This window comes from Dendrobates tinctorius, unplaced genomic scaffold (genome assembly GCF_039654945.1).
Source record: "Dendrobates tinctorius isolate UK_male_01 unplaced genomic scaffold, ASM3965494v1 ptg000093l, whole genome shotgun sequence".
Taxonomy (NCBI): domain Eukaryota; kingdom Metazoa; phylum Chordata; class Amphibia; order Anura; family Dendrobatidae; genus Dendrobates; species Dendrobates tinctorius.
The window spans coordinates 18,430,360-18,444,079 of NW_027361761.1; the positions used below are offsets into that span (position 1 = coordinate 18,430,360).

At 43.2% G+C, this 13,720-nt stretch overlaps 1 protein-coding gene across 5 annotated transcripts in view; it reads left to right on the forward strand.

Annotated features, from left to right (window-relative positions):
* Nucleotides 1-339: 339 nt before the first annotated feature.
* LOC141098591 (cytochrome P450 2K4-like) overlaps nucleotides 340-13,720 on the forward strand; it is an 86,753-nt gene continuing 73,372 nt past the window's right edge. Inside the window, exons 1-3 of one of the 5 annotated variants that reach the window (XM_073586504.1) lie at nucleotides 340-530; nucleotides 2,687-2,883; nucleotides 7,003-7,165. In XM_073586504.1, coding sequence (XP_073442605.1) covers nucleotides 2,704-2,883; nucleotides 7,003-7,165 — 343 coding nt within the window. In that variant the 5' untranslated portion in view covers nucleotides 340-530; nucleotides 2,687-2,703. Of the gene's footprint in view, nucleotides 531-690; nucleotides 855-887; nucleotides 1,070-1,398; nucleotides 1,423-1,688; nucleotides 1,941-2,686; nucleotides 2,884-7,002; nucleotides 7,166-13,720 lie in introns of those variants that run through there. The other 4 variants (XM_073586507.1, XM_073586505.1, XM_073586508.1 and 1 more) reach the window with 4 other exon arrangements.

Below are 13,720 nucleotides of genomic sequence, written 5' to 3' on the forward strand. Positions count from 1 at the left end.
CTATTTTTTTTTTTTTTGCCAGAAGGGTCCACAGTAGGCAAATCACAAATTGTCCCACTGCAGGAACCTCCATCGATCAGTGGTAAATTATAAAACAGGAATTACAAATCTGAGATTCCGCTTCAGCGCTACCACCTGTCTATGGAAGTCTTGCACTGTTTGGTCCCCCGGTTGGGAGATACTATTTCTACTTCCCTTCTGTTCCCGATAATAGTGGAGGGTCCAAACAGAGGATTTTTTTCCTAATGTAAAACTCAATTGAAACATTTTAGTTAATAATTTAATCAAGTAAAACTTCACATAATTGCCCAGAAAAGAGATCAGATATCAGTATTACATCTCTGTAGTCTTTTTGGCTGAATATCTGGCAGGCTTATACATATCTGATTACAGCTTTGGTGTGAGGCAATGTGATAAGAACGGTGAAATCACGCGGAAGAGCTGGATCCAGTCCCGGACCTTCTGCTTATAATCTAAATATTACTGCAGACTAAAAGGGAGACCGTACGCTGACCACCGCAAAGCTAAAGGTAAGATATGATAGACGCAGAAATATGATAGATACCGGTATATAGACAATAGATAGCACACTTTTGGATGAATAGCTTTTAATACCAGAGCTCGATAGTGAATTGAAGAATAATCCACCACCATTTTACAACAAAGTCCTAACTTTTCATGTACCCCTTTGTTTTATAGTTAGCGTGAGTCATGTAGTAGATGAGGAGTTTGCACCCTTGGATGTGCAGTAGGCTGATGATGACTCAACCTGGTCATGGGACAGAAAGTTATCAGCTGCGAGTGCCTCCTCTCGGCTCCTGTATCAGATGTGAGGGGCGAAGGGGTAACCAACTGTAAGTGGGAATGAGATCAGAAGAAACTGTAAGCTGATCCCTAAGTGTGTTATCATGAATCCTGTATTATAAGTGAGGGGCGAAGGGAAATCAACTGTGAGGGTCAAGGAGATCATAGGAGACCGTCAGCTGATCACTGAGCGTGAAGAGAAGGTGCCATACCAGAGACGGCAAGGAAACTAATAACTATGTGCAATGAACTGTCAGTCAGGAAGGTAATGTAGTAAGTTTATCTGACGTCCTTTGTAGGACCACATAATAATAATAAATTTTATTTCTATAGCGCCGACATATTCCGCAGCACTTTACATTTCAGAGAGGACTTGTACAGACAATAGACATTACAGCATAACAATAATCACATAGATCATAACAGATACCAAGAGCAATGAGGGCCCTGCTCGCAAGCTTACTATCTATGAGGAAAGAGGTAGACATGAAAGGTGGGTGGTAACAATTGCCCTGATTGTTTGGACCAGCCATAATGTTAAGTGTGTAACAGTACAGACACAGAGGGCTAATGGATGCATAAAGCATGTGGGAACATGATGCGGGGAACCTGGTTATGGTAAAACTTTTGGCTGTGCCACACAGGGATAGATTAGGTTAATGTGTTGAGACGATAGGCCAGTCTGAATAAATGCATTTTCAGGGCACGCTTAAAATTGTGGGGATTGGGGACTAATCGTATTGACCTGGGAAGTGCATTCCAAAGAATTGGCGCAGGATGTGTAAATTCTTGGAGACGGGAGTGGGAGGTTCTGATTATTGAGGATACTAACCTGAAGTCATCAGCAGAACGGAAGGCGCGGGTAGGGTGGTAGACTGAAACAAGGGAGGAGATGTAGGGTGGTGCTGAGCCATGGAGGGCTTTGTGGGTGAGGGTAATAAGTTTGTACTGGATTCTGGAGTGGATGGGTAGCCAGTGTAATGACTGGCACAAGGTAGAGGCATCGGTGTAATGATTGGTGAGGAATATGATCCTGGCAGCAGCATTCAAGAGATTGGAGGGGGGAGAGTTTGGTAAGAGGGAGACCGATTAGAAGAGAGTTACAATAGTCCAGACGAGAATGAATAAGAGAAACAGTAAGTATCATAATGGGTTTTTAGAGGATTACACCTTATGCAAGGACTTTGCATGTTTTCTCAGTGTTTGCGAGAGTTTGCGAGGTTCTCCAGTTTCCTCTCACACTACAAAGACATACTGATATGGAATGTAGATTGTGAAGCCAAATGGTGATGATGATTTATGCAATGCACTATGGAATATGATGGCGCTATATAAGCGAGTAAAATAAATAATTATATAAATAAATGACACTCACTTCTGCATATGGGAGCATCATGTTGTCGTTACCTTCGACATGAAGAGCCTAATTCATTATTGCATTTGCACCTGATTTTGGTAAAATGTTTGATCCTTTTTTAAGTCTATTTTATATGTATTTGGCTAGTTTTTGTTTTGTTTAGTTAGTAAGATTAAGGGTTTTTCAGATGTTTTTATTTTTCTCGTCAATTGCAACTTTGTGAAAAAATTGTGGCTAATGTACTCCAGTACCATCACCTGTAGTGATTTCATGTACATCAGACTTTATTGTGCAATTTTTGCATTTTTTTCCTGCAAAATATGCTACTTTTTACATTAAAAACTCTCAAAAACAGCTGGAGATGTTAAAAAAAAAGTACCACTTTATATTTTGTACAAAATTCTGGAACCTCATGAACCATTTTGATGACTTTGATTAAAAAAATGAGCAAATATCACTAGACAAAAAAAGAAAATCCTCAATTAAAAAGAAATGGGTTAATAGTTTTTATCTGTCTTTCCATAGAAACCTTTCCCGGCAACATGAACATTTCAGATCCCATCACATTGGTTTTATCTATTATTCTGAGTGTTTTAATTGTCCTGTTTATCTATCGGTGGAAAAAAAATGTTTACAACTTGCCCCCTGGACCGCGGACGCTTCCAATCATTGGAAATCTGCACATTCTAGACCGGAATAGACCATATCTGACAATGCATCAGGTAACTTTCAAATTGCATGATTATTTTATCCTGAAGGGTCCTGGTTCTGTTTCCCGGAAGGTTTAAGAATAAGCTACATATAGTGGAGATACTGAATCACTTTTTCCTCGCCATGAGAAAAATGCAAAAAATATTAGATGTAAAACCTTCCTTTTTTACACCCTTTTGGTAGAAGGGTTCTGACGTAGGACTGATGACCAGATCTCCTACTGCTGCAAAGTAAGGTCGTCTGACTTAAATGTGAATGAGAGCATTTAATGCTTTCAAGACATATGACATATATACATATGTAGTGTCCTTGAATTTAATGTGGGATCACATGCTGAGTCTGCATCTTTACCAACACATGACAGCTGGTTTAATCAGCCATCATGTTCCTTTAATAGCACCGGGTAGAGCAGTGCTCCGCCCACAGATTTTAACCTATTAACCCCTTTACCCCCAATGGTGGTTTGCCCCTTCATGACCGAGCCAATTTTTACAATTCTGACCACTGTCCCTTTATGAGGTCATAACTCTGGAAAGCTTCCATGGATCCCGGTGATTCTGACACTGTTTTCTCGTGACATATTGTACTTCATGTTAGTGGTAAAATTTAATTGATATAACTTGCGTTTATTTGTGAAAAAAAAGGAAATTTGATGAAAATCTTGAAAATTTCACCATTTTCCAACTTTAAATTTTTATGCCCTTAAATCACAGAGATACAGCACAGAAAAAACTTAATAAGTAACATTTCCCACATGTTTACTTTACATCAGCAAAATTTAGGAACCAAGATTATTTTTTTGTTAGGAAATTATAAGGGTTAAAAGTTGACCAGCGATTTCTCATTTCTACAACACCATTTTATTTTTAGGGACCACATCACATTTGAAGTCACTTTGAGGGGTCTATATGATAGAAAATACCCAAAAGTGACACCATTCTAAAAACTGCACCCCTCAAGGTGCTCAAAACCACACTCAAGAAGTTTATTAACCCTTCAGGTGCTCATCAGGAATTTTTTGAATGTTTTTAAAAAAAAATGAACATTTAAATTTTTTTCACAAAAAATTACTTAAGGTCCAATTTTTTTTTTTATTTTACCAAGGGTAACAGGAGAAATTGGACTGCAAAAGTTATTGTGCAATTTGTTCTGAGAACACTGATACCTGATATGTGGGGGGGAACCACTGTTTTGGTGCATGGCAGAGCTCAGAAGGGAAGGAGCGCCGTTTGACTTTTTCAACGCAAAATTGGCTGGAATTGAGATCGGGCGCCATGTCACATTTAGAGAGCCCATGATATGCCTAAACAGTGGAAACCCCCCACAAGTGACCCCATTTTGGAAACTAGACCCCCCAAGGAACTTATCTAGATATGTGTTAAGAACTTTGAACCCCCAAGGACTTCACAGAAGTTTATAACGTGCAGCCGTACAATTAAAAAATCATATTTAGTCCACAAAAATGATCTTTTCACCCCCAATTTTTATTTTCCCAAGGGTAACAGGACCCCAAAACTTATTGTGCAATTTGTGCTGAGTATGCTGATACCCAATATGTGGGGGTAAACGACTATTTGGGCGCATGGCAGAGATCGGGAGGGAAGCAGCACCATTTGACTTTTTTGGCTGGAATTGAGATCGGATGCCATGTCACGTATGGAGAGCCCCTGATGTGCCTAAACTGTGGAAACTCCCCACAAATGACACCATTTTGGAAACTAGACTCCCAAGTAACTTATCTAGATATGTGGTGAGAACTTTGAACCCCCAAGGGCTTCACAAAAGTTTGTAATGTACAGCCGTACAATTAAAAAATCATATTTTTTCCAAAAAAAGATCTTTTCACCCCCAATTTTAATTTTCCAAAGGGTAACAGGACCCCAAAACTTATTGTGCAATTTGTTCTGAGTACGTTGATACTCCAAAAGTTTGGGTAAACCGCTATTTGGGCGCATGGCAGAGCTCGGAAGGGAAGCAGCGCCATTTCACTTTTTTGGCTGGAATTGAGATTGGAGGCCATGCCGCGTTTGGAAAGCCCCTGATGTGCGTAAACAGTGGAAACCCCCCACAAATGACACCATTTTGGAAACTAGACCCCCCCATGGAACTTACCTAGATGTGTGGTGAGCACTTTGAATCCCCAAGTGCTTGACAGAAGTTTATAACGTAGAGACATAAAAATAAAAAAAAAATCATATTTTTTTTCACAAAAATGATATTTTTGCCAACAATGTTTTATTTTCCCAAGGGTATCAAGAGAAATTGGACCCTAAGAGTTGTTGTGCAATTTGTCCAGAGTAGGCTGATACCCCATATGTGGGGGGTAAACCACTGTTTGGACGCATGGCAGAGCTTGGAAGGGAAGGAGCACCGTTTGACTTTTTCAATGCAGAATTGGCTGGAATTGAGATCAGACGCCATGTTGTGTTTGGAGAGCACCTGAATGTGCCCAAACAGTGGAAATTCCCCAATTCTTACTCCAACCCTAATCCCAACACACCCCTAATCCTAATCTCAGCCCTAACCTTAGCCCTAACCCTAGCCCTAACTATAACCCTAGCCCTAACCCTAACCCTAATGGGAAAATGGAAATAAATACTTTTTTTATTTTATCATTTTTCCCTAACTACGGGGGTGATAAAGGGGGGTTTGATATACTATTTTTAGAGGGTTTTTATGTTTGGCAGCTGTCATATGCTAAAAGACGCTTTTTATTGTAAAAATAATTTTTTATCAATTCACCACAGTTTGAGAGCTATAATTTTTCCATATTTTGACCCACAGAGTCAAGTGAGGTCTAATTTTCTGTGTGACAAGTTGACGTTTTTATTGGTACCACTTTTGGGAACGTGACATTTTTTGATCGCTTTTTATTCCAATTTTTGGTACGCAGAATGAACAAAAACCAGCATTTCATGAATTTCTTTTGGGGGGGTGCATTTACACCGTTCCACGTGTGGTAAAATTGATAAAGCGGTTTTATTCTACGGGTCAGTATGATTAGAGCGATACCTCATTTATGTCTTTTTTTATGTTTTGGCGCTTTTAGGCAATGAAAACAAATTTATATAAAAAATAATTATTTTTGCATCGCTTTATTCTGCGAGCTATAACTTTTTTATTTTTTCGCTGATGATGCTGTGTGGTGTTTTTTGCAGGACAAGATGACGTTTTCAGCAGTACCATGGTTATTTATATCCGTCTTTATGATCGCGCATTATTGCACTTTTTGTTCGGCGGTATGATGATAAAGCATTGTTTTTTGCTTCGTTTTTTATTTTTATTTTTTAAGAGGTTCACTAAAGGGGTTAACTAGTGGGACAGTTTTATAGGGCAGGTTATTACGGACGTGGCGATATTAAATATGTGTACTTTTATTGTTTTTCTTTTTATTTCCAAAAAATGAATTTATTAGGGAATATTTTTTTTATTTATTTAGGGATTTTTTAGAAATTATTTTTACACGGTTATTTTTTTTTTTTTACTTTATTTTATTGTCGTCCCAGGGGGGACATTACTGTAATGTGTCAGATCGCTGATCTGACAGTTTGCACAGCACTCTGTCAGATCAGCGATCTGACAGGCGCTGCACAGGCTTCCTCCCTGCCTGCTCTCTGCAGGCACTGAGGAAACTGCCTCCTGCAGGCCCCCACGGCGATCTTGGATGCAGGGCCATCAAGGAAGGAGACCATTGGACAGCGCAGCACATCGCGCTTCTCCAGGGGTCTCAGGTAAGCAAACAGGGAGCCACCTCCCTATCTGATGCTTCCCTGTGCCCCCGGTACACTGCAATCATGTTTGATCACAGTGTGCCAGGGATTAACGTTCCAGGAATGGTCTGTGACCGCCAGACACATAGAACCATAAGGCAGATTTATATAAAGAAAAAGAAATGGAATACTCAGAGGAGCAGTGATAACACAATAAAAGCAAAAACTGGACACTTTTGACATGATGACAGATTCACATTAAGTAGAAAAATAATCCCCCAAGGTGTTCATCTCCATTTAGGTTTATAATGTAAAATGTGAAAACCTTTATAACGAATTTTGTTCTTCAGTTACAGTAGAAGATGACCAGGAGACGTGTCATTAAGAAACACACTAAAAATAACATCATGTTCTTTGCAGCTGTCTAAGAAGTATGGACCCGTATACACCTTAAAATTAGGAGAAGAGAAAGTTGTTGTCATTTGTGGATATGACGCCATAAAAGACGCCCTGGTCAATCATGCAGATGAATTCACCGGCAGACCGGATGTGCCAATTTTTCATGAAATAACTAAAGGACACGGTAAAGATCATAAACTTGCACCCTTGATCGCCAAAAGGAAAGGAGGATTAATTCATCAAAAGATAAAACTGTCTTTTATGTCATCCGTTTCAAATGAGGATATCCATAGTTAAAAATGAGAGATTCTGACGCGTTTCTGGCGTAGCTTTCCTTAGTTGTAGATGAATTCATAGTCAACGACGAAGGGAAGCTATGCCAGAAATGCGTTAGAATCGTTCTCATTTTTAACTATGGATATCCCCATTTAAAACAGATGAATTAAAAGACATTTTTATCTTTTGACATAAAAATCCTCCTTTCCTTTTGTCTATCGTACACTGTTTGTCAGCAGTATGGATTGTTGTACTCATTTATGGAGGCAGCGACATCGGCACGGTGAGGCTTTTCATATTTTTCTTGTATAGACTTTACACCATGGATCAATTAATTTCTCCTTGTTGATTTCAATATTAAATAGGTTTTCTGGTTTGGAAAACCTCAGCTCAGTTGTTTTGTTCCCCAATAAACAATCTAGTCAAAGCTATCTCCACGTTGGGATCCTCCTAGATCAGGTTCAATAGGAGAAAACTTGAAGACAATGGTTCTCCCGCCCAGCAGTTGCCAATCACAGTAATGCCGCACCCTTCTTGGTTGTGGGCGGCATTGCTATGATTGGCTGGCCGCCCAGCGTCATCTTAGGCTATGACTCATCATAGCCTGGCTCTATCTAAGCCCTGCCACTGCCATTTTCTGCACATTGCATGCAGAACACAGCTATTGCTAGTGTAGGGAGAGTGTGAGCAGCTGCTAGGGAGAGTTGTGTTTGTTTCTGAAAATCATCCAGAAATCCTCTGTGAAACCCAAAAGCTCTTTTCAGAGCTGAAAGTATATAAGGTCAGGGTCCTCAGGGACTGAGTAGTGAGCATTTTCCCAGCTTTTTTGGGGGTCACATTTACCCCTGCAGGGCAGTTTTTTTGTGCTGTTGCGGTGCTGTGTTCACAGAATCACAGCGAATAGTACACACGCACGGTACTGCACAACTGACATGCAGCCAGTGCCGCTGTCTTGTGTGGTTTCTGGGGTGCGTATCTTTGCCTTAAACCTCAGGGCAATTTTTTTGTGCTGTTGCGGTGCTGTGTTCACAGGCAGCGAATAGTACACATGCACGGTACTGCACAACTGCACGCAGCCAGCACCGCTGCCTTGTGTGGTGTCTGGGGTGCGTATTCTTGCCTTAAAACTCAGGGCAGTTTTTTTGTGCCGCTGCGGTGCTGTGTTCACAGGCAGCGAATAGTATGCATGCACGGTACTGCACAACTGACACGCAGCCAGCACCGCTGTCTTGTGTGGTGACTGGGGTGCGTAATCTTGCCTTAAACCTCAGGACAATTTTTTAGTGGCAGCACCGCTGTCTTGTGTGGTTACTGGGGTGCGTAATCTCACCTTAAACCTCAGGGCAATTTTTTTCTGCTGCTGTGGTGCTGTTTGTAAAACACAAAGCAGTACTAGGCTGTAGTGCTACCTTCCACTAAGCACTAACTGCTCCTTGTTTCCCAATATCTGCATCTGAAAATCTGCAACTATGGCAGAAAAATCCAAAATTCCTAAAAAGGCTGTTGTGAAGGGACAGGGAAGTGGTCGTGGGCTCGTTGGTGCCCAACAAGGCACAGAGTCTTGGAGATCGAAGAAGCTTGATGCATCTAGTTTCCTGGTGAAATTTCCCAGTCTGGAACATAAACGGGCCTGGAAGCCAGAAGAACAAGAGCAGATATTGTCTTGGATGGCTGATAAGGCCTCAACGAAATGTTCTAGCAGCACCCAATCGTCCATGACAAAACAGTCTACTGTCCATACAGGTAACGCTGGTTCATCCTATTCTCAACCTGTTCCTAGTTCATCACCCGGTCAGGAGTCACAGGTAACATTTGACCCCAAACTTGGTCACTCTGAGGATCTGTTTGATCCATTTCCTTGCATTGCCTCTGGCCTCTCACCGCACGACATTGAAGAGGAACATGAGGGAGTATCGTCTGTTGATGATGGCCAAATATTTGAAACCCCACGGCCAGAAGAAAGCCACATTCATCCACGTGGTAAACCGGGTGAAGAGGTGGAGGCTGATGGTGATGACACACAGTTGCCATCTGGCCAGTCGCCAATATCAACACGGAAGGAGGATGACATGGACGACGAAGTGGTCGATGATGGACCATTGGCACGCATAGCCAGCACAGCAGCACAGAGGATGAAAGTGGATACGTAGCACCAAGAAAGGTACCAAGGGCTACTGGTTTGAGCTGAGTGCTAAGTGTGTCAACTATTGCCAAGAGCAATTCCTCTGTGCCCCAAGTCAAGGCAAAGGTGCGTTCAGCCGCTGTCTGGAAATTTTTTTCCGATAGTCCTTCTGAACCAAATGTTGTCATCTGTAGCATCTGCCACAGGAAGCTGAGCAGAGGCCAGGGCAAAGGCAACCAAAGCACCACCAGTATGTGGAAACACATGGCAGCCAAGCACCCTAGTCGGTGGGCTGAACAACAGGGTACCAAATCAGTGTCTGCGACTGCGGGTCAAACCACTGCCATGTCGCCTGTGATACATCCTTTCCAATCTGCTGGGCAGGAAGCAGGTGATCATCATACCTCTTGCTCACAAGCTGCGGTTGCACAGACACCGGCCACAACAAGCTCATCCACTTGTTTGTCCAAGGAAAGCGTCCAATTGTCCGTGCCCCAGATGTATGAAAGGGCGCGTAAATACAAAGCCACGCACCCACAAGCACAAATACTGAACGCGCACACTGCCAAGTTGCTAGCCATGGAGATGTTGCCATTTAGGCTTGTGGGGACACAGTCTTTCCGTGATCTTTTGGCTGTGGCTGCCCCACTAAACTCAGTTCCCAGCCGGCACTATTTTTCATGGTGTGCCGTCCCCACGTTACACCAGCACATCTTAAACAATCTAAAGCGTGTTCTCACCAACGCCGTAACTGAGAAGGTCCATCTTACAACAGACATGTGGACAAGTACTTGTGGCCAGGGACGATACATCTCTGTCACGGCACACTGGCTCAACCTGGTGGAGGGTGGGACAAAGTCTCAAACTGGACCATCAACACATATCCTACCCACGCCACGAATAGCGGGCCCAACCTCAATCAGGGTTTCCGCCTCATCACATACGTCCAGTCTCCCCTCTTCCTCCTCCTCCTCATCATTCTATGCTGAATTACCCTCCACATCACTACCAAGTTGGGAGCTGTGCAGCAGCGCATCGGCAAAGCGGCAAAACGCTCTGCTGAAGCTGATCTGCTTAGGTAAAACACCACACACTGCAGCAGAGCTGTGGCAAGGAATAAAACAGACCGATCAGTGGCTCTCCCCATTGAAACTCCAACCTTTTCTGGTTGTCTGCGACTATAGCCGTAACCTGGTGGCAGCTTTAAAGCTCGGGAAGCTGGTACACGTGCCATGCATGGCTCACGTGCTGAACCTAGTGGTGCAGAAATTTCTAAAAACATACCCTGACTTGCCGTACCTACTTGCGCCCATTTCCACCACTCCTCAACCGCTGTTGCCGTTCTTGCAGCACCTTAAAAGCAATTTAATATGCCAAACCACAGACTCATTTGTGACCTGCCAACATGGTGGAACTCAACATATAATATGTTGGCAAGGGTAAGTGAGCAGCAGAGGGCACTTTCTGAATACCAGCTTAAACATGCCTGTCACACTGAGACTCAGCCAAGACACATAACAACTGTCGAGTGGGTGTGGATCGCTGATATTTGTGAGGTGCTTGATAACTTTGAGTACTGCCCAAGCTTGTGAGCGATGGTCAGGCTTTTATCAGCATAACCATCCCTATGCTATGTCTGCTGAAAAAAAATTGCTGCAGAATCAAAAAATGGAATCTTTGCGTGCCCAGCAGCTGGGTATGGAGCAAGATTTCACAATGGCTGATCCTACCCAGCCCAGCCAATATTATCAGGTAACATTGGGGGATGAAGATGATGATGAAAATTAGGAGGGAGAGGACTTCTTTTTCAGTGGTACCGAGGGGACACCTCATGCTACAGAGGGGAATCCCAACCCCAGCTTCATGTCTGTCCAGCAAGGGTGGGCTGAAGAGGAGGAGGTGGAGGAGGAGAGGCAGTATTAGGAGAGGATGGGTATTGTTCCTCCTTCAGGGACAACTGAACATTTGCCTCTTTGCAGCTAAGCACATATGGCACACTTCATATCTGACTGTCTGTGCCAAGACCCTCGTGTAATCCACATTTTCAATAGCAACCTATACTGGTTGGCAACCTTTCTAGACCCACGGTACAAGGACAAATTTCCTTCGCTACTGTTGCAGTCACCAAGGGGTTTCACAATGGAATCCTTCAAGAAGGCTGTTGTCGATCATTTGATGGCAACAGCACCCTCAGACACCACTGCTAGCAGAGATACCAGCTCTGTGCAACAGCATGCATTAATGGGGAGAGATACGCCAAGCAGGTCCAAAAGAGGTGGTGGTAAAATGTCCACAAACTCGGTCGTCTTCAATAATCTGGCTCATCATCAAGCACTAGCTAGAACAGTAGCAATGTCAAGGAGGGAGAAGTTGAACAAGATGGTTAACGACTATCTAAGTGACCATACCTGCATCCTTCCTGGCGCTTCTGTACCATTTAATTACTGGGTATCCAAGCTGCATAGTTGGCCCGACCTCTCCTTCTATGCCTTGGAGGTGCTGGCCTGCCCTGCTCCTAGTGTGATGTCAGAGCGTGTTTTCGGTGCCACTGGGGCAATCATCACAGATACACGCACACGTTTGACTACAGAGAATGCAGACAGGCTGACTCTGATAAAATTTAACAAGGACTAAATTTTGCAACAGTATTTAAGCCCTCCAGATGGCAGTATCCCAACCTAAAGTCACCAAAAAATTTTTTAAAATTGTTGATCACATCCATCCCTTCCCACACAATCCCGTTTTTTTCTTCTTACATATGTTTTCAAAACCTGCTTCTGATACGTGTACCTCATGGTCAATCAATAAGCTAAAAACAATGTTACGTTAATTAATATTTCCCATCGGAGGCACTTGTGATGAGAGTGAGACCCTTCTTCCTTAATCAACCATGGTATCATGCCCCTTGGGCTAATTTTTGGAGACACTATGGCTATGCCTGGTCACTGGGCACTGCAACCTCTATGCTAGTAGACCTAGCTACGTCATAATTGTTTGGTTCAGACCTGCCTTGCTTCCTTCATCAACTGTATGATACAGCCCGTTGGGCTAATTTTTGGAGACACTATGGCTATGCCTGGACACTGGGCACTGCAACCTCTATGCTAGTAGACATAATTATTTGGTTCAGACCTGTCTTGCTTCCTTCATCAACTATGATACAGCCCCTTGGCCTAACTTCTGGAGACACTATGGCTATGCCTGGACACTGGGCACTGCAACCTCTATGCTAGTAGTCCTAGCTACGTCATAATTGTTTGGCTCTGAGGCTTCAGACCTGTCTTGTTTCCTTCATCAACATTGATACGGCCCCTAGGGCTAATGTTTTGAAGACACTGTGTCTATGCCTACACATTGGCCAGTGACACAACAAGGACAGCAGTCCAAGCTTTATAATTGTGAATCCCTTGTGATTAGTGTTGAGCATTCCGATACCGCAAGTATCGGGTATCGGCCGATATTAGCTGTATCGGAATTCCGATACTTAGTTCCGATACTTTTTTCATATCGAATACCAGAATCGGAAGTTCCCATAATGCTAGGAGCCCGCTCGATTTGATTCAGCCAATGGTGATCCTCAGAAGTGTGGGCATATCCTGTTAGGCATGTAGGCATGTTAACTACTGGCATGGCTGTGATTGGCTGCTGAAATGATGTCATGATGCACTATAAAAAGCGCTGCAGCCGCCATTTCTGGTCACTCTGCTGTGAATTCAGTTAGGGACAGGCTGCTGTTGAAGACTGTGAGGGACAGTTAGAAATAGCGATTCCACAAAACATATAGTGCTTAACCCAGGCTACATAAACCACCACTGTAGCTTGCTTTTCCCTAGCAGCGCTGTTTTCACAGCTGTCTGCAAGGGATGTGTGAGTGCAGACCCACGCTGTGTATTGTGTCCTGCAGGCACGTCTGCTTGTAGGCCGGCCAGCGTGTGTCTCTGCCTCATACACATTTTTCTTTTATTGCTGCTTTTTTTTTCTCCTGTATAGTGTGCTTCCATACGTATCCATATACGTTGGTTGCAAACACTAAAGGAGTGGACAGCGGAGCGTTTCAGCAGCCTTTCAGTGCTATAGCCCATTTCTCTGCACTGTTTTTGGCTGTCTGATAGGTCTCTCTGTGTGTGAGTGCAGCTCACGTTGCAGTGTGTTCTACAGCCACCGCTAGCTGTAGTCCGCTCAGCGTGCGTCACTGCCTCATACATAGTCCTTTTTTTGCAGCTAATTTTGCCAGATTTTTGCTCCTATATTAGTGTGCTTCCAACCGCATCCATTGTCATTGGTTGGTTGCAAACACTATATAGGATTAGATAGAGGAGCCTTTTTGCTGGCTTGTGCCCT